This window comes from Catharus ustulatus, chromosome Z (genome assembly GCF_009819885.2).
Source record: "Catharus ustulatus isolate bCatUst1 chromosome Z, bCatUst1.pri.v2, whole genome shotgun sequence".
NCBI lineage: Eukaryota > Metazoa > Chordata > Aves > Passeriformes > Turdidae > Catharus > Catharus ustulatus.
In genome coordinates this window covers 10,105,796-10,128,765 of record NC_046262.2, presented here as the reverse complement: position 1 = coordinate 10,128,765, position 22,970 = coordinate 10,105,796, and the positions used below count along the sequence as shown (strand labels likewise).

The 22,970-nt window shown below is 43.0% G+C and overlaps 1 protein-coding gene across 4 annotated transcripts in view; it reads left to right on the top strand.

The window, feature by feature from the left end:
- Positions 1 to 22,970, top strand: part of PDZD2 (PDZ domain containing 2) — a 201,808-nt gene that overhangs the window by 144,327 nt on the left and 34,511 nt on the right. For 3 of the 4 annotated variants that reach the window (XM_033085232.2, XM_033085231.2, XM_033085234.2), the window contains exons 4-9: positions 2,699 to 2,841; positions 3,448 to 3,580; positions 5,671 to 5,838; positions 18,334 to 18,445; positions 20,366 to 20,514; positions 21,151 to 21,270. In XM_033085232.2, the coding sequence (XP_032941123.1) occupies positions 2,699 to 2,841; positions 3,448 to 3,580; positions 5,671 to 5,838; positions 18,334 to 18,445; positions 20,366 to 20,514; positions 21,151 to 21,270 (825 nt within the window). The remainder of the gene's footprint in view (positions 1 to 2,698; positions 2,842 to 3,447; positions 3,581 to 5,670; positions 5,839 to 18,333; positions 18,446 to 20,365; positions 20,515 to 21,150; positions 21,271 to 22,970) is intronic. The other variant, XM_033085233.2, reaches the window with a different exon arrangement.

Below are 22,970 nucleotides of genomic sequence, written 5' to 3'. Positions count from 1 at the left end.
GATGCATGTTCGAAGCAGTACCATTTTAGGCCAACTGTGAAGTACAAAAAACACAGCAGCTTCATGGGGAGGGAAAGGGGTTTCTGCTGGACACCCCCTTTCTCCAGAGGCCTTGAGGAAAGGCTGGCAGTCTGCTCTTTAATACATGGCTTTCAAAATCTGGGAGTGACATCCCTCAGAGGTATGTGTGTGTTGGTGGGGGGTGTTTGCTTTCAGTGCATGGTTAAGTGAAGAGCTATGAATGTTTCATGAAGAAAAGGGAAGAACAGTGAGGGGTTCTGATTTCCAGCTGATGACACTGAGTTGTTTATTCCCAATGAAATGCCTGTAGCTGACCAAGGACTGAAGGTACTGCCTTTTCTTACACAGGAGTCGGTGACATTGGCATTTGAAAAATGAGTGAAAAAAATACATGTTTGGGCATATGCCAGATGGTTTTGTTGTCTTTATTGTGGATGTGTTTTTCTGCCCATATTTGGACTGAGTAGTGCTTTACTTTGCAAGGGCTTTTGATTTTAGTGGGCATGTAAAGGGAGTAAGATCAGTGCTTGCATCAAGAGATGTAGAATCTTCCCATTTGCTCTTATTAATTGCTCTATATATGAATATTTGAGAGTTGGACAGTTAAGAATAAATTTGGTCATTTTTGTAATAAAATGTGAGAGTGAAGAGTGCTAAAGAGTACAAGCCGGCACATCATGGGCCTTGGTATGACTTACGTTCCAAAAAGCTTCTTCAAGTCATTAAAGGCAGTTTTATGACTGCATTGTTAAACTTTATTGGAAAGTCTGCTTCCAAACCGGGTTTAACAACGGGGCATTCAAAGTGGCATTCTTATGAAGAGAATGGATGGTCATCCTTTCAGCCTGGGCTTGGTTGCGGGAGGCAGAGATTGTATTTCTCTGTTGTGCTCTCTTCATTATTTGTGCAAGGTACTTCATAGCAATAAAACTTCTCTGGAGCATTTTCATGCTATAGTTCAATTCTGTGTTTTTAACTAGATAAATATAGTTGACTCTTGCCCCTACATTTAACACAGTGTCTCATGTGTCACTCTAATTTATTTTAAAACACCCTCTGTCCTGACATGTCCTGTTATTCAGCAGGAGACTGGGCTTTTACGAAGGCATTGAAGATCCCAGTTAACCTACTGGGATATCGCTCATCTGCAAGGCTTTCAAGTTAACAAATTACCCACAGACATATGTTTTTCAGCTCAAACTTTTGGGTCACCTCTTATGGAACCTGGTTTGACTTTTCTGTTTCTCCTACCTGTGGACTAAGGGCTGGGATACATTAATATAATAGTTGTTGTTATTATTAATATTCAAATTAGCATTAGTAATGTGTTGATAATTATTAATTATTCTTGTTATTTTTCACTTTGTTCTTAAATTATTGTTGCAGATACTGACCTCTTTGTTCCTTTATCTAAAAAACTAATATTTTAAAAGTTTCAGGGATCAAGTGGCAAAAAAACCCACATTTTCTTCACTTCATACTCTGATAAACAGCAGTGGTCTAAAATCTGCAGGTTGCTGCCACAACCCTTGGGTTTGCCAATATATTTAGCAGTTCTCCTCCTCAGGAACAAGCAGCAATTTGTGCATGCTCTTCACAGTTCGCTATGAAATTTTAATCATCTTTGCTACTTGGGTGTTTGGGTACTGTGAGAATGTTACTTGTGTGCATAACACACCCAGTCAGAAATAGCTGACCTGGTGCCTGGTGGCTACAACATATGGCTTAAAAATTGCCTCTGTATTGTGCATTTTGCTGTCTTAGAAGCTTGAAAACTTCCAAGGGTTTTTCATAATTCTGTAGTCCTGGTTCTTCCCCTCTCTGACAGCATCCTGGCAACTACCTTACTTGTCTTGCTTGCTTGTTTTCCTTCCCTTTTTTGCTCTGCTGATACTGTCACACTTGTGTTTCCTTATGCCCAGTCCTGCCACTGGGACCTGTGGGAGCTAGCTTCTGTTTTGCATTTCATACTGCTCTGGAGTTTGTAAACTGCTTTTTGGCTAAATCTTTACAGCAATTAAAAATAACCAAAACCAATAAAGGTGTCCTGAACATTGCTTATTACCTTACTTGTACTGAAAATTATTCTCCATGGTGGGTAAATTTATTATTTATAATCTGTGCAACACAGCTGCCCAGTAAGAAATACGTGATTTGCAGCTGATAATTTGAAGTTGGTGGGTTTTTTTCCTATGTCTGAAATCCTGCAAACCCCTCTGGAGAGGGAAGCACTGCTGTGTGATGTGAGTCTGGTCCCTGCTGCAACAGCAGTTGCACCACCTGATGTTCAAGGTCACCCTTGAACCACGTCTTGCTCCTCTGCAGCCCGGCACGGCTCATCCTTGACTTTTGGCGAAGGGGTTTGAGGCCGCTGGCTGCTCCAGGAAGGATCAGGGCATTGGGAGCAGTACCTCTGCGTGCTCAGAAAAGCTGCAAACACCCCTGCAAGGAAACTTCCACGTGCTGACCCTGCTCTGTGCTGCCTCCTCCTTTCTGCCTTCTTCGCTTGGACCGCAGCTAACATAGCAAAGCTCAGCAGGAGCACCAGTATAGCTTGGGCTATACAGGTGTGTGGTGATGGGCAGCAAGGCGCTAAATAGCTCCCTCCCGTACCCTCCCAGCCCTCTTTTGGTGTTCCAAATCCAAATTGAAGGACTTTCTGCACGTTTTCTCTCAGCGAGAAGGTTGCCGCATATGGAAGATGCACATCCTGAAGGGCTCGGACGGGCTGGGAATCCAGATAACAGGAGGCAGAGGGTCGAAGCGGTCCCCTCACAGCATCATCGTCACCCATGTGGAGGAAGGTGGCTCTGCACACAGGTGAGGACACCGTGGAGTCTTCATGGTAGTGGGTGTGATGGAATATCGTATTAGGGGTTTTTCCCTCCCGTGGTGTGAGGGTGAGAACATGGCACTGTCAGACTAAAAAGTTATTTTTGTGTTTGATCGATGAAGCTTCTTCCAGAAGGTTTTGTCCAAACTGTAGATAGATCAAATACTTCCTTGGTGGTGTAGGGAAAACCACAGAGCCTGATGGCTTGTAGGACTTTTCACCCAAGTCCCTTTTTGGAAGATATGCCTTTCCCATGGGATTGGTTGTGCAGCCCCAGGGTGCTCACTGACAGCCCTGTTTCTGATAGGGTGGAGATGGGGCTTGCTGCTGTTCCCTGACCTAATCCAGTGGGTCACAGAGAAGGCTTGTGGGATCTCAGCCCAGCAAAGAGGTTGAAATGGCCCTGGTTATAATAATGATTTCCTGTGGGCACCTTTCTGGGCCCCTTTTTCTAGAAAGTAACACTGATCAGTGCAAGCTTAGCTTGGTGAGATCGTATGTTGCCCATGCCTGCACATCCCACCACACTCCACGGGAGCCTGGCACTGTGTAGAACCACCCTGCAGCTCCATGTTCCCACTCTGTTTCTGCAGGGATGGCAGGCTGATGGCCGGAGATGAGCTCCTCATGATCAACGGGCAGTCGCTGGTGGGGCTCTCCCACCAGGACGCCGTGGCCCTCCTCCGCTCGGCTGCTGGCCTGGTGCAGCTGGTGGTCTCTAGCAAGGTACAGACATCTCCTGGGTAGTCTCACAAATGTACATCCACAAATGTTTGTGCAAGTGCTGCGTGAAAAGGGCGTATTTTCCATAGGGAATCACGCGTGTATGTTTGCTGCTCTAAATTTAATGCACAGCAAGGGGAAATATATCAGTAGCTGCCATAAATCTGTGGCAAATCAGCACTGTATAGGCCAAATTAATGATTTGCTTGTACTGTCACTGTCACTCAGTGTGCAGATGAGTATTTATTCATGCAGACATTACCTAAGTTTCGGCCAAAACCATTTTCTTAAAATTATATGCTAAGTGAAACAGGCTGTTCTGAGCCTCTTCTGCTTCCTGCCTGCACAGCCTGTGTACCGCTCATCTCTGTCCTGTGTGCCTGAGATTTCTTGAAAATGATCTCTTGGCTTGAGTTCCTTGTTTTGTCCTTGTTATTAGCGTGGAGTGGAGCTCTTATAGATAAAGGAACATGAAATTTCAGGGAAATGAGAGTGGAACTCATTTGTCAGTTGGACTCTTCATTCTGCCTTGATCACAGAAGAGGTTGAGGGGATATTGCATAACATTTTTCTTCTTTGTTTAAGAAAAACATACACACCTCTATTTGCTCTTCTCCATGGATCATTTCCTGCTAACCCTAGATCTGGGTTGCTGTAGGTGTTGGGTGGGTGGCAAATCAACTCCCAAAAGCACCCAGGGATCTCAAATTACGACCTGCCTGCATGATGGGGGTCACCAGGGCCTTTGAGGTGGTGGCGGGATCATCTCGGCCCAAACAGATCACTTGTATATGTGCATTTCCAGGGTGTCAGCAAGACACTGTCAGTATTTTAAATTCTTAGCTTCACCTTCAGATTTCCCCAGACATCCCAAAGCAGGTTTCTGTGGCTTTAATGTCTGGATGCTCTCAAGACTTCCCCAGATGCTGCATGCAGTTGTTTTTCAAGAGGCCCTATTTTACCATATTCCAAGTGAAGAGCCTGTGACTTCTCTAACATTTCTGTTAGACATTGAAGTTCATTGCAGACCTTCTTCAGGGTCACGGTCTGGCATTAACCCCACAAGTGTTTATTCTGGAAACACCACGCTTTGACCTGAAGTAGGTACATTTTGTGTTTCCTTTAGGCAGCTGGACTCTGCCAAAGTACAAGGCGGTAAACTGCATTTATTTCTCCTTAAAATTAAGTACTTGTTCCTGTGGTGACCTCATAAAAATAATCATCATGTATAAGCTTAGGGCATAAAACTTCACTTTCCTATCAGGCTGTGAATCTGCTTGTCCTGTGCTCTGTGCATTTGGACAGTTTTCATTCCCTGGAAGGGGGACTTGGAAAGGCAAGCAGGAGGGAATATAGCCAGTGCTGTATTTCTGGCAGCCCCAGAAAAGGTGTAGGTATGTGAAGTGTTCTCCAGCAGCTCCCTCCAGGCATTATTTGTTAGTATAGGAATGCAGCTTTACCTTTGGGTCTGGTGAGTGATCAGAAACACAGAATTTGTTCTGAAAGCAGTGAATCTGTCTGGCCACTGATTTTGACTGAGGCACATGTTTGCCTGCCAGAAAACATGGCAAAGAGCAGAAGCAGATACTTGAGCATCAGGACTGAGTTGGTTGAGGATTGGTGGGTCAGTTTTCATTGTATCGTCCTAAGTAGGGTTGTCAGTGTATTTTTGTTATGTGTGTAGGTACATAAACATGTGAAGGGAATATCCATAGGGAGGGAATAGGAGCACAGGGTATGATTTGAGATGCAGTGGAATGAGTAATGAGGTCTGTCAACTTTCAGTTCATTCTCAGTGATGTTTACTAAACCAAAAGTGGGGAGGAGCAGGCTGCTGAAGAAGCATTTATTTTAAACTCTTCTTTATGAAATCCAAATGTTGTAAGTGTGTATTGGCCTATGTTTACTATATATACACTTTAAAACCAAGCCTACTTTTTATAACCAGACCATTAGAAGTTTGAGCACATGGAAATGTGTAACACGGGGTGGATTACCAGGGAGCTCACTGGGCAGGTGAGATGGAGCAGTTTTACTGTGACACTGGTGTTTTTCTGCATGTGATGTAACATATTGTGTTGTCTCTCGGGTAGGAATCTTCTGAAGGAGATCTTCTGAAGTATCCATCTACCAGTTTGCCAGACTTGCTTAGCACTTGCTCAGTCCAAGACTCTGTCTCTTGCACTGACAATAAGGAAAATGAACAGCCGGAAGAAGAGGATGTAAAAGGAGTGAATGTGTCTCCTGAAAAACTGGTTGCTGTAAGTGTGGTTTTGGTGTGACATTTTTGCTCTCTCAAAGCCTGTTTGCATCTGTCACATTCTTCTACAGCCTGACACAGAGCAGGTCCTCGGGACCAGGCAATCCCATCCCACCCAGCCCTTCTCTGCATGGGATGTGGAGGAGAAGCTGGAAAGGGGATGGCATTTACCACAGCCCCTGCCATCTCTGAACTGCAGCAAGGCAGCAGCACAGGGAGCAGGAGCTCTCAAGGCCTCCAGCCTATGTTGCAATCATGGTTTTGTTTTTCTCTTCGATTGTTTTCCACCCACTTCCACTGCTTTTGTTGGATCTGATGCAAAGTCTCTGGCCGTGCTTACGCAGTTACATGCTCTTCTTTCCCCTTATTTTTGTAAAAAAACTTCTTTAACAGTTTATGATCCAAGTCTTGACATTTGTATTTGCTCTGTTGAAGCCAACAGACACTTTGGAGCAGGGGTAGGAATTTCTGGCTGTGAACCATAGTTGAAGTTCTGCTGAATAAATGCTGCCGGTTGATAATCTCACTTGCATTCCCTTCAGGGCTGTATTAAGAAGAGATTAAGTGGGTTATTGTTATTTATTTGTAATGCTGCAGCTCTATGAAACTTCATAGGTCCTCTGGGCCTCCCTTGTATGGTACAGACAAAAAATAAAATTATGTTTGTAATCTAAAGAGCTCGTGGACTGGTTTTCCAGCAAGGGGAGTCAGGTGAATTCACTTGAAGCTTTTATCTGTTTATTTTCCCTTCTTGACTTCCCTTCCCACTCATTTCTGTGACAGTTAAAATAAATCAGTTAAACCTTTGAATGGCTCAGGTATGATGCTGGTGTGGTGATTTGTTTTGATATTATATTCTTACACTTACACCTGAGCGAAAAGGCTGCTCCCCAGGATGAATCTCATGATGCTGGTGCTCACTTCCTACCTGCCTGTCATCTCTGATTTACTTTGAGTCAATGTTTATAACAGTTCTCTCTCTAACACATTGCAATACTCTGACAAATTTTCTTATTTCTTCACTGTCTTCTCTTCTATGTGCCAGGGTGCCTTTTTCGGGGAATGAAGGGAAAACCAAATAAATGTGGGATGCTTAGCATGCTGATGTTGGCATAGTGTTTGTGTGAAAACTTGAGTGGGCATCTAAGCATTCTTTTGACTATTGGAATACTTTGAATTCTTCTACCTGTCATGCTTCCCATTCTGCTAATTTCTAATAAGGCTATGGCTCAGCAGCACTTAAATATAAAAATCAATTTTGACAAAATTTAATTATGTGTGGCTTCAGAATTAAGCTCCCTGGCATTCCAATGACTTTCAGCACATGCTAGGAGGTATTTGTCACTTGGTTTGCTCATATCTATTCCATCAAGGCTCTATTTGGTTGCCAGTGATGGCTTTTTAATCAAGTGTTTCCTTTCCAGATTAACAGAGTGCTCAGGGAAGCTCAAGATGGTTGAGGTGCATGTGACTGTGAGGACACAGCTGCATGAGCCTCCCAGAGCCCTTCAGCTTGGGCTTGAGTTTGGATCCTACCCTGATATCCATCCCAGTGCCACTGCAGCTGGCAGTGGGGGTGGCCACTAACTCAGAGCCAACTGGATTTGCCTGCCTGCCAGGAGCTCTCACCCCTGATGGCAATAGCTCTTCACTTTCAGAATACATCATTGGAAGGTTGAGAGGAAATCACAGAAATCTGGGCTCAAGAAACACTTTAGAAGAGTAGCAGCAGGATTTTTTTCATTGTCTTTTCTGCTTCTATTAATTTATTTTGTTGAAAGAAATGTAATAAGTTATTGGTGACTTTCAGGACCTCTTCTGTTTTTGTTTGATCTGCAGATGAAATCACAGCTTTTCTGATCCAAAGCACAGAATGTGTTTGTGTTCCCCTTGCAATTGCTGTGTCAGCCTCGGAGTGCAGACAGGGCTCTCTGCAGCCAGGGGTGGGCAGTCTGTACTGTGTAAACCTCTCAGCTTTACCTTCATCCTCATCCCTCCCACTCAGATCTGGGGAGCTTGACCTGGGCTGGGCTGTAAAAATACTGCATACCACCAGGCAGGACAGAGGAAGGTAAATGTATAGAAAAGATAAAATTAATGTGGCTTTTTTCCACCTGACAAGACTGGGGAGATTTTTTCATACCAAAGCTTAGAAGCTGATTTCAAGGCCAGTATGAAATCAAAGCATCACAAGATTTTCTTTTTAAATCTATATAAATGTATAGTCCAATAGATTATTGCAAAATTGCTTTGGAAGCCATTGCTCTTTGCTGCTTTTGTGCTTTTGATGATATATATGTGTCTTCTCTTTCTCTCACATATATTCCATTATATCTGTACTGTAGATCAGGGATGACAGTGTGACTGAGGATTAAAGCAGAAGCTAAGCTGGACTATTTTTAATCAGCGCAATTGTAATTGTATTAGACTTTCAGGTTCAGTGGTACTCAAGGTCTGGACCAGGTAACTGAGACTATGATCTCAGTCTAAGGGTTGGACGTCTTGGATTTGAAGCTGACTCTCAACTCAGCCCTGTCCAGGAGTTACCTTTCTTACCTCTGACAAGAGGTTAATGGATTTTCTTGTTTACTCTGTGGGGCTTTGGAGGGACTTAAAGGGATGCTGTCAGGTGCTGGGTAGTTATGTCATAATGAGTAATTCAGAGTGTTTTATTGTTAGCTGAGGCTTCACTGTCTCTTTTCTGACCCAGAACAATGTCTATCTAATTCTTAAATAAGTCTAAAAGATACTAAATACTTGCAGGAGCTTCTAGGTTTGTCAAACTTCTCTGTGAATATAATTCACTCCTGATTATTCATAGCCATAATTATAGACCTGATAGACTGCTGCTTTAGCACCTGATTGCCTGAAGGTTGAACCAGGCAGAAAAAACAATCTCTTGGAATAAGGTATGTATTCAAATCTTCATCCTTGTAATTACTTAGAACTCAGCTGGACCAGGCTCTTGAGAAAACTGATTTAAGTTGCCACTGTTTTGAAATGGGACACACCCCTAAAAGTCCCTTCCAACCTGGCTTATTTTAAAAATCTGTGAAAAAAATAGTAAAAATGAGAATTATCTTTTCTAGATGCTGGTGGCTAAATCTTTCCCCATGGGCAGTTGGTTTTTTCAACTCTGAATTTCTGCTTCAGCATTTTCAGACAGGGAAATAGAGTCTGAGCTAGTCAGCTTCTGCAGGACACAGCAGAAGAGTTTAGTGACACTTGAAAACTGTAATTTAAGAGAATTATCACTTTAAGTCTTACTTGAAATTCCACTTGTGAAGTTTCATTGATAAAAAGCACATCATACAATTTAAATGGAGTTCTGATTTTACAATGTCCTTAAATAAAGCAGTGTCTAACATGAAACAAACCTTAAAGTTTTAACTTCAAGAGTTGTGGTGCCAGGCAAAAAAGGGGTTGCATTTATATCCTTAAAGTGCATTTCTTTTAGGAGTAGTTTGTCCAAAACGTTCCTTAACTTCAGACAAGAAACACTGGGTTAGAGAATTGGGTTGTCCTAAACAATCCTGAGACATTTTGGGGATTTTAAACTCCTCCACCCCAATCCATATTTTGCCATGTGCAGTTGACAGTGCTATTCTAAAATGTCACTATTTATATGCAAGTGCGAAATAGATAATATGATTGTGTTTGCCTTGTATGATTTATTTTTAATTCTAATTCACTTTTACTGGTGTTTCTGTTGCTTGAAATTGAATCTGTCATTGCCTTGCTGGCTGGTAGAGCAACCTGGGAGGTGAAGGCTAAAGAGAAAGATTATCTACCAAGAATTTGCAAAGTGTCCAATGAATTTGGGGAATCTTTGGTCCCTGGACAGAAGTATGTGCCATTCTTAGTTGCTTCAAAAGTTACTTGCCTTTGTGTGATTCAATATCTGATGGTCTGAGTATTTTTTAAATGTTCAGCTTCAGTGACCAGCTTCATATTAATCATCTGGAATTCCCACAGTTTAGTAAACATAGCAAGAGGGTGTCTGCCTCAGAAGGTTTGGATCTGTAGTTGCTGGAGGCAGGGATGGAAGGCTGGGTACTGCTCCTCTGTACTTAAATCTTGTGTTCTTCCCTGGGCATCTGCCGCTCCTGATGCTGGAGGCAGGACCCTGAGCTGAGTCTCTTCCATGCAGAATAGAAGTGTACCAAAGAGAAAAGGAGGTCACCTCTTCCTTTGGAGGGAAGGGTGTTTCCTGGGAAGGGAATTTGCGCTCATCGTTCTGGCAAGTCCTGGGGACACGGCCTCTGGCAGCACCCCCAGCTGCGTGACCCTCTGCTAGGGGGTATCAGCACCTATTTGCTCATATTTAATAATTTTGAGATGACCTGAAGTGTGTGATGTGTGCCTTTACGTCAGTGCTGGGCCCATTGCATGCGGAGACGACCGTGACCCTGCAAGGTCTTCGGCCTCCTACCAGCAACAGAAACAGGATGTCTCCTGTTAAAGGCTCCTTGCGTGATCCAGGTTACCTGATCCCTGCCAAAACCCACTTGTGGTTTTCATGCAAGACATGTAGCTGAAAGGGGATAAATAAACCTGTTCGGTGAATGTGAAGAATTGCATTTGTTTAACTCCACTCCCTCTCCATTTATTTTTTTTTTTCTGTGCTGAAGGACTGACTAGTTGTTTTCTGCCATGAGCCTTTCTGTCTTACCAGGGAATCAACACATAATTACCTGTAGCCATGCAAGCATAATGAAGAACAGGATAACAATGCCAAAACTTTAAAAACAGTCTCGGGGTCAAAAGTTCTTCTGGAAACACTGAGAGAGAATTTCAGAGAAAGCATTAGCATTGAGAAGGAACAGGAAGCATAACTCAACAATTAAATGTGTGCAGGGCGTGGAGAGGGGCCCTCATTACTTGGAGTACTGGCGTTTTTGTTCCCATTAGGGCACTGCAGTCTCAACACAGGCTGCAGAAGCATGGCTCACTCCTCAAACAGCGCTGCACGGCTGTGAGAAAAGCAAGAAAAAGATTTTCCTGGCAGAAATTTGCTTAGCAGTGAAAGGCTTTACTTAGGGTGGAGGGAAGGGGAAGAAATTGAAGAGCCTGGTGTGGGGCTTGTGGATGTACTGGGAAGGGTTCAACAACTCTTTTCCTCTTGGTGGTGACAGCTGGCAATGTTTGCAGATCCTGCCCTGTGCCATGTCACCCTTGGAAGGGGCAGGCAAAGGCAGGGTCCAACTGCACCTTGGCATGGCTCAGAGCTGCTGCTTAGCTGTAAATGCTGAATTTGTTGAAAGTCTGGCCGTATTGTACCTTTCTGAAGTACAGGATATTGATGGGTCTGTGCCCATGCAGTGCCCTTCACTCATACTGTGGCTGATGACACACACTGGGTCCTACAGTGACTCCAGAAACAGGTTTTCAGAGTAAATATACTTAGGAATTTGGGCAAGAGAATAATGAGAAAGTGCTTGGAGAACAAATCTTGTTCAATGTGTGTTGTTTCTAGAAGCCCTATCACATTAAAATAAGCAATTGCGGTTGGACTAGTTGGTGGGGAGTTGCTCAGCCATGGGCTGGTTGTGGTGGTGTGACACTGGTCAGGACTGGGGAAGGTGTTGGCACACATCACATGAGCTGGGGCAGGGGGAAGAGTGCTGAAAGGCCTCCAGGGGTGCAGTTACACTGAATTACTGTTTTTCACACGTTGTAAAATTCACCTGTCAAGGAGACATTAACATGAGTGTGTTCTTCATGTCAGGAGGGAGCTCCTCAGAGCACTCGCATCATGCCCTGTGCCTGCCTCCCTGCCCTTCTAGGCCTTTTCCTACTGCCTCTGCCTTAAAGGCAAGACCAGATAAAACTATTTGACCCAGGGTCCAGGACTTGAAGGTTTGTCTGTAGATGTGATACCGTCTGCAAATTGTGAAATACCTCCTGTTGCTTGGGCTGGTGGAAGATAACCTTTCTTACTTGACCATAAATAACAGTGTAGACAATGCCCAGAGTTACAATTTTTGCTCTTCCCATGTGATATATTTGAAAGTCGAGTCAGCAGATTAATAGAAGCACGAGTTTATCTATGGTACAGGTTCTGCAAAGTCTTTGTTTTTGTGAATGAGGGCTTTTCCCATAAAGCATCAGATACAGTACAGCCTGTCTCTCCTTTGGCTGTTTGGATAACTGCCCAGTTTTGAAGGAGATGAACTGCCTTTAACAAGCTAAAAATAACACCCTCATGGCAGTGGAACAAGAGAAATGCTGTCACAGCCATGCGGTTCACATACGTTAGCAGAAGGATGATACAGGCTCTAGAATTTTTGAGTTAGTGTGAATGTCTCAGTACCACATCTGCAAATTTTTTACTGTGTATACGGTCCAATCTTGGTTGGGAACAGGTAATACTCATTTGAGGTGAGCTGTGCAGCATCTATAATGTATGAGGCTTCACATCCTGGAAGATGCAGGTATGAAATACACTTCATGCAGGTATGAAACTCTTAATTCTTATGTATTCTGTATCTTCATGTATACTTAGGATGGTATAAAATGCCAGTTTGGAGCTGAAATCCAAAGCTCCCACCAGTAGCGTCATGGGAATGCTCTCTGCAGCTGTTGGTTGACGTCGGTATTAAGAAGGTTTTGTTTCATTCTCAGGAGAGCTGTTTATTTTGAGGAGTGATTATTGCATATTTTGTCCCTCGCTGGGAATTAAAAGATTGTCATAAAAATTTTTTAAAAAATAAAAGGCAATTTATTGTTAGCTCTGATGTAAAGGCTCCAGATTTGTGCTAAGCCATGAACTGAGCATGTATTAAACAAAATAATGGAGTAGCTGAACCAGCTTTCACACTGCTTGAGTTCCATGTTTGTCATACATTCATGGAATCCCTTAGGTCTCTGCTGTTTACTAAGACTGGTCTTCTGGGATCTCTCTGCAGCACATAGAGACATCTCGTGGGCAGTGACTAAACTGCATGGAAAGCATGTGTCCCTGCTATTTTGATGTTTGGAGGGGGAAAGGATAAAGCATACAAAAGAGAACAGCAGGGATCTATTTGTGTGCATTTGATTTCCTTTAGCTCAAAAGCTGTTTTTAGTGAAAATCATAATGTACTGCAGAAGAAGAGTAATCTGGTCCAAAAAGGACTGGAAACTGTTTAGCTGGGAGCATCTTACTGTTTCCAAGGCATGTGTTGTCTGCGATATGTGTTTCTTGGAAAACTTGGCTGCGTTAGCCATTTCCTGCATTTCTTCCTATTTAAAAGGGTATTTTTTTAGAAGTTTTTTCTCTTCAAAACATATTAATAATTTTAGTGACTCTTTGGATATCTGAAAATGGAGTGTGCTTTGCTTAGCTGCAACTCTGACCAGTGAGTCATTGGAGGCAGCACAGCTGGGACCCTGTTTCATCAAGAGCCTGCCAGCATCCTCTGAACAGTGGTCAACACATGCTGGCTTCTGGTGTCAAACACATTCAAGAAGGTTTTGGAGAGCTGTAAAAAATAAATAAAATATTACTGAAGACGAGAGTAGCTCGGCTCTGCCACAGTGCATTTTCAATCTGTTTACAGAGTGGGCATGGACAGATAGTGCTGCTGTCTTTGTGCTGGTGAATGCTAGGTTTGGTTTCTTGTGCAGGTTTGTGTGTGACTACTCTGTAGATTTTGAGAAGAGACACAAAAACAACTGTTGGGGGTTTGTGCCTCCTGAAGTGAATAGTAATTCCCTGTCTAGCAACTCCTGCATTATACTAAAGGCTTAGGGTCCCTTTTGAGTGCAGCCATTTGGTAAAGTGGCAGACTAGACACCACTTTAAAAGCTTTTGTTTTGTTTATTTGGCATTTCCACCTATTCAGAAAGCTGGGCAGCTCCAGTTCTTGACTATTTATCAGATTTCCTGATCTCTTGCTGGAAACAAACCAAAAGTTTTCCAGCACTTTCTTTAGAACCAAGAGTTCTCCAACACTTCCTTAAAAATTAAGTAATGGAGAGCTTGGGTTCCCATTATTTTGGCTGGGCAGGAGGAAGTATGGACTGCACCTGGTGGCACCAGCACATGTAGTTCCCAGGTGAGCTTCTGGGGAAGGTGATGGAGCCTTCATTTCACCTGTGCTGCCTAACACAGCCCAAATTTCAGCCCTCCCAAGGCCTCCCTAGTGAATGTGCAGAACTGCTCTCTGCCCTGTCAGCTTTGCACCGGGGGAGCAACCAGGGCACTGGTTAATATAGAGGTGCCAGTTCAAGACACTGAATTAGGGCTGGTGTGGAGGGTGATGTTCCTTCTCTTTTCCTCCATCCCTGGCTCCAAGTGGGTCCTCTGCTTTTGTGTCATGAAAGAGAGGAGCAGCAATACAAGTGCCCTTTGGAAGATGGGAGCTCCTCTATCTTGCACCAAAAATTGCTAAGTTTGGATTTAATTTGGACTTCTTGTGATCCCCATGGTTTTGTTTAGGGAGCTCCCTGGGCTATGGGATGTGCTGTGTTTTGAAAAAATGCCCCTGGGTGCTGCAGCTCCTGATGCAGTGTGTCCCCCCTCATCAGCCTCCTTCTAGGATCTGTGCAGCTTTGTACATACCCTGAAACAGAGCAGTAAGGCATGGAAAACTCAGTGCTGTCCAAGATTAGAAAATCCATGTTCAATGTGCATCATGTGCAATGTTAATTCTCACAAATTATAGTGCTGCAGTTTGTAATTTATCTGAGATGGATTCAATTAAAGTGAAAAAGAGCTAATTTAAAAGTAAAGGTATTTTACTTTCTGTGCAAGGCAAAAGGGCATGTGGAGTTCCCTGCCTAGCAGATACATTTAAGGCTTAGAGCATGCTGTGCCCCATAAAGCAATAAGTAATTGCACAAATAACCGAAACAGCTAGAATTGTACCAGTTAGTGGAAAAAAAAAATCTTGAAAGTTTTTTGAAAGGTTAAAGGCTTTAAGGCATCAGCTTGTCTCAAAGGAGTAGGTGCAGGTTTGCACTGGGTGTTTGGGACATTGCTTTGAAGAGTCTGTGCTGTCTCCTCGTGGAGGCCTGTTGGGTTCCTCCTGATGGCTGCCCCACACACAGCGGTGTTGGGACAATTAATGGTTAAGTGTTTGGGATACTGATGCTTAAGGAAAAATTGTTGTGGCTGGAGACGGGACAGAGTGAGAATGGGACCAGAGAAGATGTGAAATTTTCTCATGGAGGTTGTGCTGTGCAGAATCATTCCCCCTTCACATGGCTGTCATGAAGAAGGGCAGTATTCTCGCCGGTGGACTTGCTTTGCCAGTGCAGGTAGGACAGAATATTTTATGCTGCAGACTCCTCAGCCTGGTTCTTGCTGTTTCATTCCCAAACCACCAGGATAAACTGGTCTGCATGCTGCTAGCACTCCTCAGCAGAGCCAGCTGGGCTGTGCCATGGGGAGTCGAGTGGGCTCACTGATGGGAAAGGCAGCAGCTGAGGAGCTCTGCAAGGGCAGCAGAAAAGCGGTTTGCTTATTAAATTGTATCAACCTCTGTGTGCCGTCTTGTTTTTGTAGATCGGCAAGGGATTGCCAAGCTGTTTGTGGTTAAACAGTGCAGACTGTCATAATCCTGCTCCTCATCTTGCCTAATTAAGAGCCTGGTCACGCTGGAGCTTTGCCGAGGCGAGGACTCCGAGGGCAGTTGTTCGTTCTGGTGCAGTGCCAGGACCGCGTGTCCCTGATAGTGCCGTTTCCTTTGAAATCAATTGAGATGTCACCGTCACTTGATCCCAGAGCTACTTAATGAACTGGCAAAATGGGCTCTATTTTTAGATCTCCCTTCAAACTACTGTGCGTGTTAAAGCTCCCCTTGTCCTTAATGCTGGGACGGCACTGGGAGGGATTTATTGGTTTAGTTTAATAAGAGACCTACAGGACTGAAATAATAAGCTTCATTTCCTTGAAAGTGAGGAAAATTAAAATGGCATGGTTAAATCTGGGCAGCTATCTCAAGACAGTAAAGTGATATGTTCATGGCTAGAAGGATAAGGTGGAGCTGGGTTTTTCTTGTCTAGGTTATGAGAGAGCCAAAGATTACACACAGCACGCCTTTGGGGAGTTCTTTGTAGATCAGATTTCTAAGTGTTTTTTGAATAGGATAAAACTCCTGGTGGTTTATTAGGCAAGCTGAACAACTTAAAGACTATTCACTTCATTGCAAATGCTGGTGTGTCTTCCCTTATATGTTTATAATTAGTGTCAGAAAAATACTTCTGCTAAAATAAATTCTAAAAAAATAATTTAAATGTTTTTAATAACACAGATAATTTATATGTTTTTCCTTCCTAATTGTAGTCTGGAGCCTAGTTGGATAAGCTATAATTTCAGGAAACTGTTGAGAATGTCTTGAGGCTTTCCCTAGCATTGGTGTTTGCACACAGGTGACTTTCTGTGGATCATACATGGGGTTTGGGAGTTTGGTAGCTGTAGGCTTACAGGCTCCAGGATTGCCATGAGGGGAAGGTAGCTTGGAGTGCACAGTTTTAATACAAGTGGCAATTATGTCCTGTTTTTCTTCCTACTCCACTGTATGAAAATGTATGGGATTGCAGAAGGCATTGGTGCTTTACTCCTGTGGCAAAATCAAAATAAAAATCGGCAAAAACCCCAATGTATCAGCAACAAACCAAACTCAAACCCCATGTAGCAGAGGTATAAGATGCACTGAATAGGTCACCCTTGAGCCTAGGTTCAGGGTGGAAATTGACCCTGGCAGAGATTATTTCAGCATCTCTTTGTGCAATACTACAAACTAAGTAATTTTTTCCCCTCCTCTGAGGTGCAGGAAGTCATCCAGCTTTGGGCTGGGAGCTGTGGTCTTATCAGGTACAGCTGCCCATATCCATGCAGACTGCAGAAACCGAGCAGCTCTACAGCTCCAGGGTTGATTCTTGTGTTGTGCTCAGCTCTGAAAAAGTCAGATTGGACCCATTCCTGTTCAGATAGTTAAACAGCACACCAGAAAAACTGGCTGCTTTAGGGAGATACTAGTCTTGTTTTTCTTCATCTCTGTGCTTTACATATTTCTCCACCACAGAGTTAGCACTGACCTGTGCGCCAATTGATTTGTACACCTGTGAGACTACTATGTGTTTTTTGTGTCGGTGCAAATTATTTACATCCTCCTACAGGGGAGGCATCCTCACTTGATAAAGAGTGTTCCCACTTTTATGGTGAATTTCAGTGTATCTTTGTGAGAACCATGAGGTCCTGTCTCATTCCATGTGCTTCTGCTGTCTTCTGGGTATCCCAAAAATCTTTTGAAAGGAGAACTTGTGATACTTTGGCTGTGGCCTAATTGTTTTGGGTTTCTTAGGTGGGGTTTTAAATCTGATGTCTTACATATTTTCTGGAATGAGGCCCTTATCAGGATGACCAAATGACAAATGCTGGTTTTTTCAGACTGATGAATGAATGAGGTGGTTCTAAGTTTATATGGAACTGTGAGCTGCAAATCATTTGATGCTGAAAGTGGACTCTAAAGTAGTTGCTGCAATGCCTTGAAAAATCAACAACTACTAGCTAGGATGTACAAACTATGTGTAAATTAAGTGTAGCTGTTCGTGTTGAAGGGGAAGGAATAAAAAGCGGTTTCCATTCCAACTTCCTGTTTCTGCCAGTTTTATGTTTTCCTGAGGTTTCTACTGTTCAAACTAAAATCACGAAGTCTAGACTGCACAAAAGATAAACTTTGGCTTTGTTGGCTTGGGTATAAGAGGGACTGGGGGATGGGAGGCAGGTTGTGGGAAAGACTGACGTTTAAAGATTGAATAGCAGAAGCAGAAATTATTTTTACAGGAAAGTGTTTGGTTACTTGGGTGGGGTTTTTTTTAAAACTGACTTCCAGCAGTTCACCAGCACCTTCCAAAATGCAGGGGCTGGGCAGAGCCTGTCCACAGGCAGCTCTGCTCCTCCCTGAGCACAGGAGAGCAGGAGGCAGAGGACATGTGGCCGTGCTGCTTACCTTGTTACTTGGCGTCCGGGCAAACACAGTCGGTAAACAGACTCCTCCTGTCCTGGTGCATTTACTCTGGGTGATGGGGTTGTGATTCCACCTGAAAACTTTAACTGCACATTTCCAGGCTCTTCAAGTGCTTAGCTGTCATAACTTTCTGTTAAATAGGCATTTCATCATCAAGCTTTGCATTGGTGCTCAGCAGACACTAACAGTAAAATAACGCTTTTTAAAAGTGGTTTTCTCTATAAAGATGTGATGTCTCTAGAAGCCTGCAGAGCAGCACAAATGGGAATAAAAGCTAGAATTTTGTTCAAATTCATGCAGAAGCACCTGAGCAAGGTGCCACGAAGTTCTGGATGTATTTGTGGGACATTAGTGTGGTGTCTTGCAGAGGATGCCTGAGCATAATATCAAAATTTATGAAAATGTATGCTGACTTAATACAATGATATGTTTTGGAAACAAAGATGATATGCAATGGAATGTTCTGTCCCATAATGACAATGAGAAAAAATGTCATCAACATCTCTAGTTTACAATAATTTTTTAAAAATTTATTTTAGGTGATGGAAACTGAGAAGTCTCAAGATCCAGCTTGTGCAGAAGTGTCCAAAGGAAACAATCAGAGTTCTACTCTGGCAAGTGGCATACTGAAATACAGAAGTCGATCTCAAGGTAAAGCTGGACTGATAAAAGATAGCAATTGTAGATTTTTTTTAATGTACTGTGTTTATTTTAACCCTCTAAAAGTGAGATAAAATTTCTTTGAAATTGCATTAGTTTATTTTGGAAGGAAAATCCCATCTATAAGATAGCTGCATTCAGCGTCCTGAGCTAAACTATTGTAGGAACAGAAATATTACGCAGAACTTTAGAAGTGTCTTTCTTTTTTGTTTGTTTGTTTCTTTTCTTCTTTTTTATTTTTTTTCATTATTTGTATTGTCTGTATATTTCAGTGTGCTCTGATCAAAATGCACATTATGGTGACTAATCCCCAGATTTTCTGTTGCTTTGTCCTTGAATCTTAACAGTAACTTGTGTGCAGAGCTTGATCATGTTCTCAACCCTAACACTTTCTGAAGCTCCCTCCTTCCTGTGTTCACCATAATTTCCAATTACTAAGGTATTTTTAGCATACTCCATGGGGCTCCTCTGCCTGTAGCTCCTGAGGCTGGGAGTTGGTGACTCACTGGGAATCCAGATCCTATTGCCCTGAGTGCTGATGCTCTTGGGCTGTTGGGTGAGTGAGCCTGGAGCACCTGCCAGCCTGGACAACAGCATAAGAAAGGAAAATGCATTTGGAGATGGGCAGAAAACACAGAATTACAACTGTTCTCCTGAAAAGAGGGAGAAGCGATGAGAAAGGGTTAGTTTGTAGGTGCCAGGGAATCAAAGAATGCCAGGATGCTGGTCCTGCCAAGACTGCTATCCTGTCTGTGTGCAGCAGCAGCAGCCTGTGTGCTGGGGGAAGGGGAGTTGAAAAGCAGAGGTCCTAATTTCAGATCCCAAAGCAGGGAGCAGGTTTAAATTGCACTCTGGGCAAAATTCTGCCTATGGATGCATCAGCAGAATTGCTTTCATGCTGAGTGAAAAAAAACAGCTGCCCCAGCTCTATGCTCCATCCCTCCCTGGCACTAGCATCAATGCTCACAGCCTCCAGGCAGGGAGGAGGTGGCAGAAAATGTGTTTGGGGTTCTCCTGAGGGCAAATTTTCAGTGCATCTACCTCAGCCCATGGCTCCCTGTTCCTGGGGTACAGACAGTGAGGCTGAAAAGAAATTAGAGCTGTTGCTCTCTGTGGTAGCTCCAACGTAATGCTGGTTTAAAGTAATCTTAAATCCTCGTCATGAAATCTGGATTGTGCAAATTTGGTGTGTGTCTTGAGTTTTCATCTGTAAAATAGGGGTTAATGACCCTTCCTGTGCAGTGTGGAAATGACAAGGATAAATGTGCAGGAATTGCTGTGACTGGGGATTCTGCAGGGACCTTGGAGAAAATGAGAATTGGAGGAGCCCTGGTGTGAGGAGTAGGATACCCTGTGGCTAATTACAGGATGTCCTTCAAGACAAATAATTCTGTTTCTTATGTGAGCTCTGCACTCCTCTCTTTAAGACAACTAGAATTGTTGCCAAATGGAAAGAAAATAGCATTTTTTGGGTGCATTTTTACTTTTTCCATTCCAGAAAAAATTCCCTCAAAGTGACATGACACCTCCAAAAATGAATACTGCTGCAGTGTCAGGTCTTTTAATTTTAAATACATGAAGCTTGAGAGCTTAGTGCACTGGCAAGTGCCATTGGGTGTGAACAGATGAATTTCTTTCCTGTCCCTGAGCTACTGACTCAATTATCTTCTGCTTTTCCTTAATACCACGAGTTCAGTATCACTGAAAGATTGCAGAAAACCTATGACACCAGGAAAAGTTCTTGGCAGAGTATGATCAAAACTGATTTCTAACTACCTGGCTGGGAACTGCGTAGCATTGTTTTAAGGTACTTTAATTTGGGATTTGCAGGAGGTGGTTATTGCCTCCTGGTGAGAAAGGCTAAAGCAACTCTTAGATGTTTGCAGCATGTGTTTCTGTGGTTTTTCTTAGGTGCTGGATCCCGCTTGGAGTCTGTGGGAGAGGACGATGAGCTGACAGTGGAAAATGGTGAATCAAATTACGAAATAGCGGTGAAATATTCCCGGGGTGGAAGAAAGCACTCCCTGCCCCAGCAGCTGGAGTCAGCAGGAGCCAGAAAGGTGAGTGGGAAGGCAGAGCTGGCTGTGAGCACCTCACTTGGTCCTATGGCATCTGCCTGGAGCTCATAGAAGTGGTCATGAAACAGGATCACATAGGTACATCACATCATGGGACTGAAACCAGGCCTGGACACCAAAATGGGATGTGTTGGCCACCTGTGAACTTATTTGAGAGTTGTGAAGGACAGTACTGCTTGCTTGTGGCCACAAGGTTCTAAGGCTGTTCATCTTAGGAGTTGCATTTCTAGAGATCAGAGGACTTTGGGGGAAAAAAAATCCTAATGCTCTTTATTTTAATTATTTTATAATGTAGGCCTTTCCCTTCTCCTTTCATTTCTCCTTTTTTTTTTCCTGAAGTAAGGACTTGAGTATATCATGAGGTTATCTGTAATCCTTTTAATTTAAATTGTGACTGATATATTTCAAAATGATTCTACTGTGCAAAATGTGGGAAAATTACTGTGGCAAGATTCACTTTGATTGTAGTGAGCTGGGGTTTCATCCCTTGAACATTTCTCTGAATATACCTCTAAGATACTGCATCCCTCTTTCCCGACACATGCAATTTTCCCAGTATGACATCCCTAGTATCTGTGCCAAGCAATCAGAGCAATTATCCTTGTTTGTTGATGTTAGGACTACCATATCGTGAAGAAATCTACCCGTTCCTTCAGCGCTGCCCAAGTGGAATCTCCATGGAGACTCACTCAGCCATCCATCATTTCCAACATCGTCCTGATGAAAGGGCAAGGCAAGGTGAGGATTTCTGCATGTTTCTCACTTGTAGCAAGAGCTGGCATTTAAGAGGTGTCTCCTGTACTTACAGCTGCTCTCAAGATAGCTGGTAATAGTGCTAGTGATAAACAAATCCCATTTTCAAGTGTAAATGCCAAAGTTACACCTGCAGAATACAGGGGATGTTTGTATTGTCCACTTGACACAGGAGTGCTTTATTTTGGTTCAGTGCATCTCACCATTCCTGAGATATAAAATACTTACAATGGATCTCTAAATATGTATATTTATACAAAGTCAGTGCAGCTACAGAACAGTACCTGTTCACATGTATATTTATATACACATGGGACAAGCATATTTTCCCTCTGTGAATCTGGATGCATTACAAAAAAAAAAAAATTAAACCTGAAGACAGATTACTGGCTGATCGTTTCTCCAAGAGCACTGAATTCCGTGGGTCAAAAAGTCCTCTTCTCTCCCTCAATAATGTATTTACACACTTTCTAGATATCAGGTGGCTGAATGCTAAGAAAAAATAGATAAGCATTAACCTAGGTATATATTGTTTTCCTTAATCAAATCCACACTAGTATTGGAGCTGTCATTTAAATATGCTAAAAATAAACATGTCCTTTTGTGAAATAGTCTTTAAAGTCATCAGATGGATTTGTTTTGGACTAAGAAGACTTGTTTTGACTTTCAAACTCAAATGCACAACTAATTCCTTGTTATGCTTTATGTTTAGCAAAGAGTTAGTTACTTCTGTGGGTAGACTGGCTCGCAGTTGCTTTAACTTTCCTTGGTTTAGGAGCTGTGAGTCTTTTATGGTGAGGAAATATTTCTTCATTTTTCATGTACTGTTTTTCTCATTAAATTAAATTATTTTTCCCACTGGGATAAGCCATGCCCTTCTGCCATTCTGCATTTACCTCCAAGGTTTTAGGAAGCAGCTGGGAGAATGCAGACCCTAGTGATAATGAACCGCCTAAAGCAGCTGCCATTTTGTGTGCCTTCCACTCACCTCTTGGGTGATCTCCTCTGTTAGGGATTGCACTTTGTACAGTTTGTGCAAAACAGTGTTCACTTTATTACCTCTGTGCAGAACTGGGACTTGAAACATTTCTCCACAGAGCTGTGGTGTTGGTGGTAGGGAGCCAGGTATTTGATTTCAGGTTTTCATCCATAGGTAGGTCTGCAAGGGGTGGTTTCCTGCTGTGGAAAGGTGGGCTAGTGTAGGAACTACTGTACTTCGCAGATATGTTTCTCCGCCATCCATGGATCTGTGGGGAGACCACCTGAGTCCAGGCATGGGAGTACCAGGAGCCTCCTACTTTCTGTAGGTTGGTTTGCAGTTGATAATTGCACGGGGCTGAACAGTTAGTGGAGTTATTTTGTTTTGCACAAGTAATATCTTATCAAATTTCTAGAAGCTTATAACTGTGGTGACCTGCTCTGTATTCACACAGTAAGACAAGAGATCTGATTGTTGTATTGGGCTGTAAACTCAGTGCTTGCCCTGGCAGCATCCCTCAGCAGGAGAGCACTGCCCCAGGCAATAATAATGTCCAGGGCTTCAGATCACTAATGCACCACAGCTCTCCAATCCCTTGTCCACCTGGTCAGTGACTTTTCTCTTTATTCCATAAAATACATGAACAGCAGTGACAAGAGGGGAAATATGGGGAAGGGTTGTGGATCAAGGAAGTGATTTGTCTGGG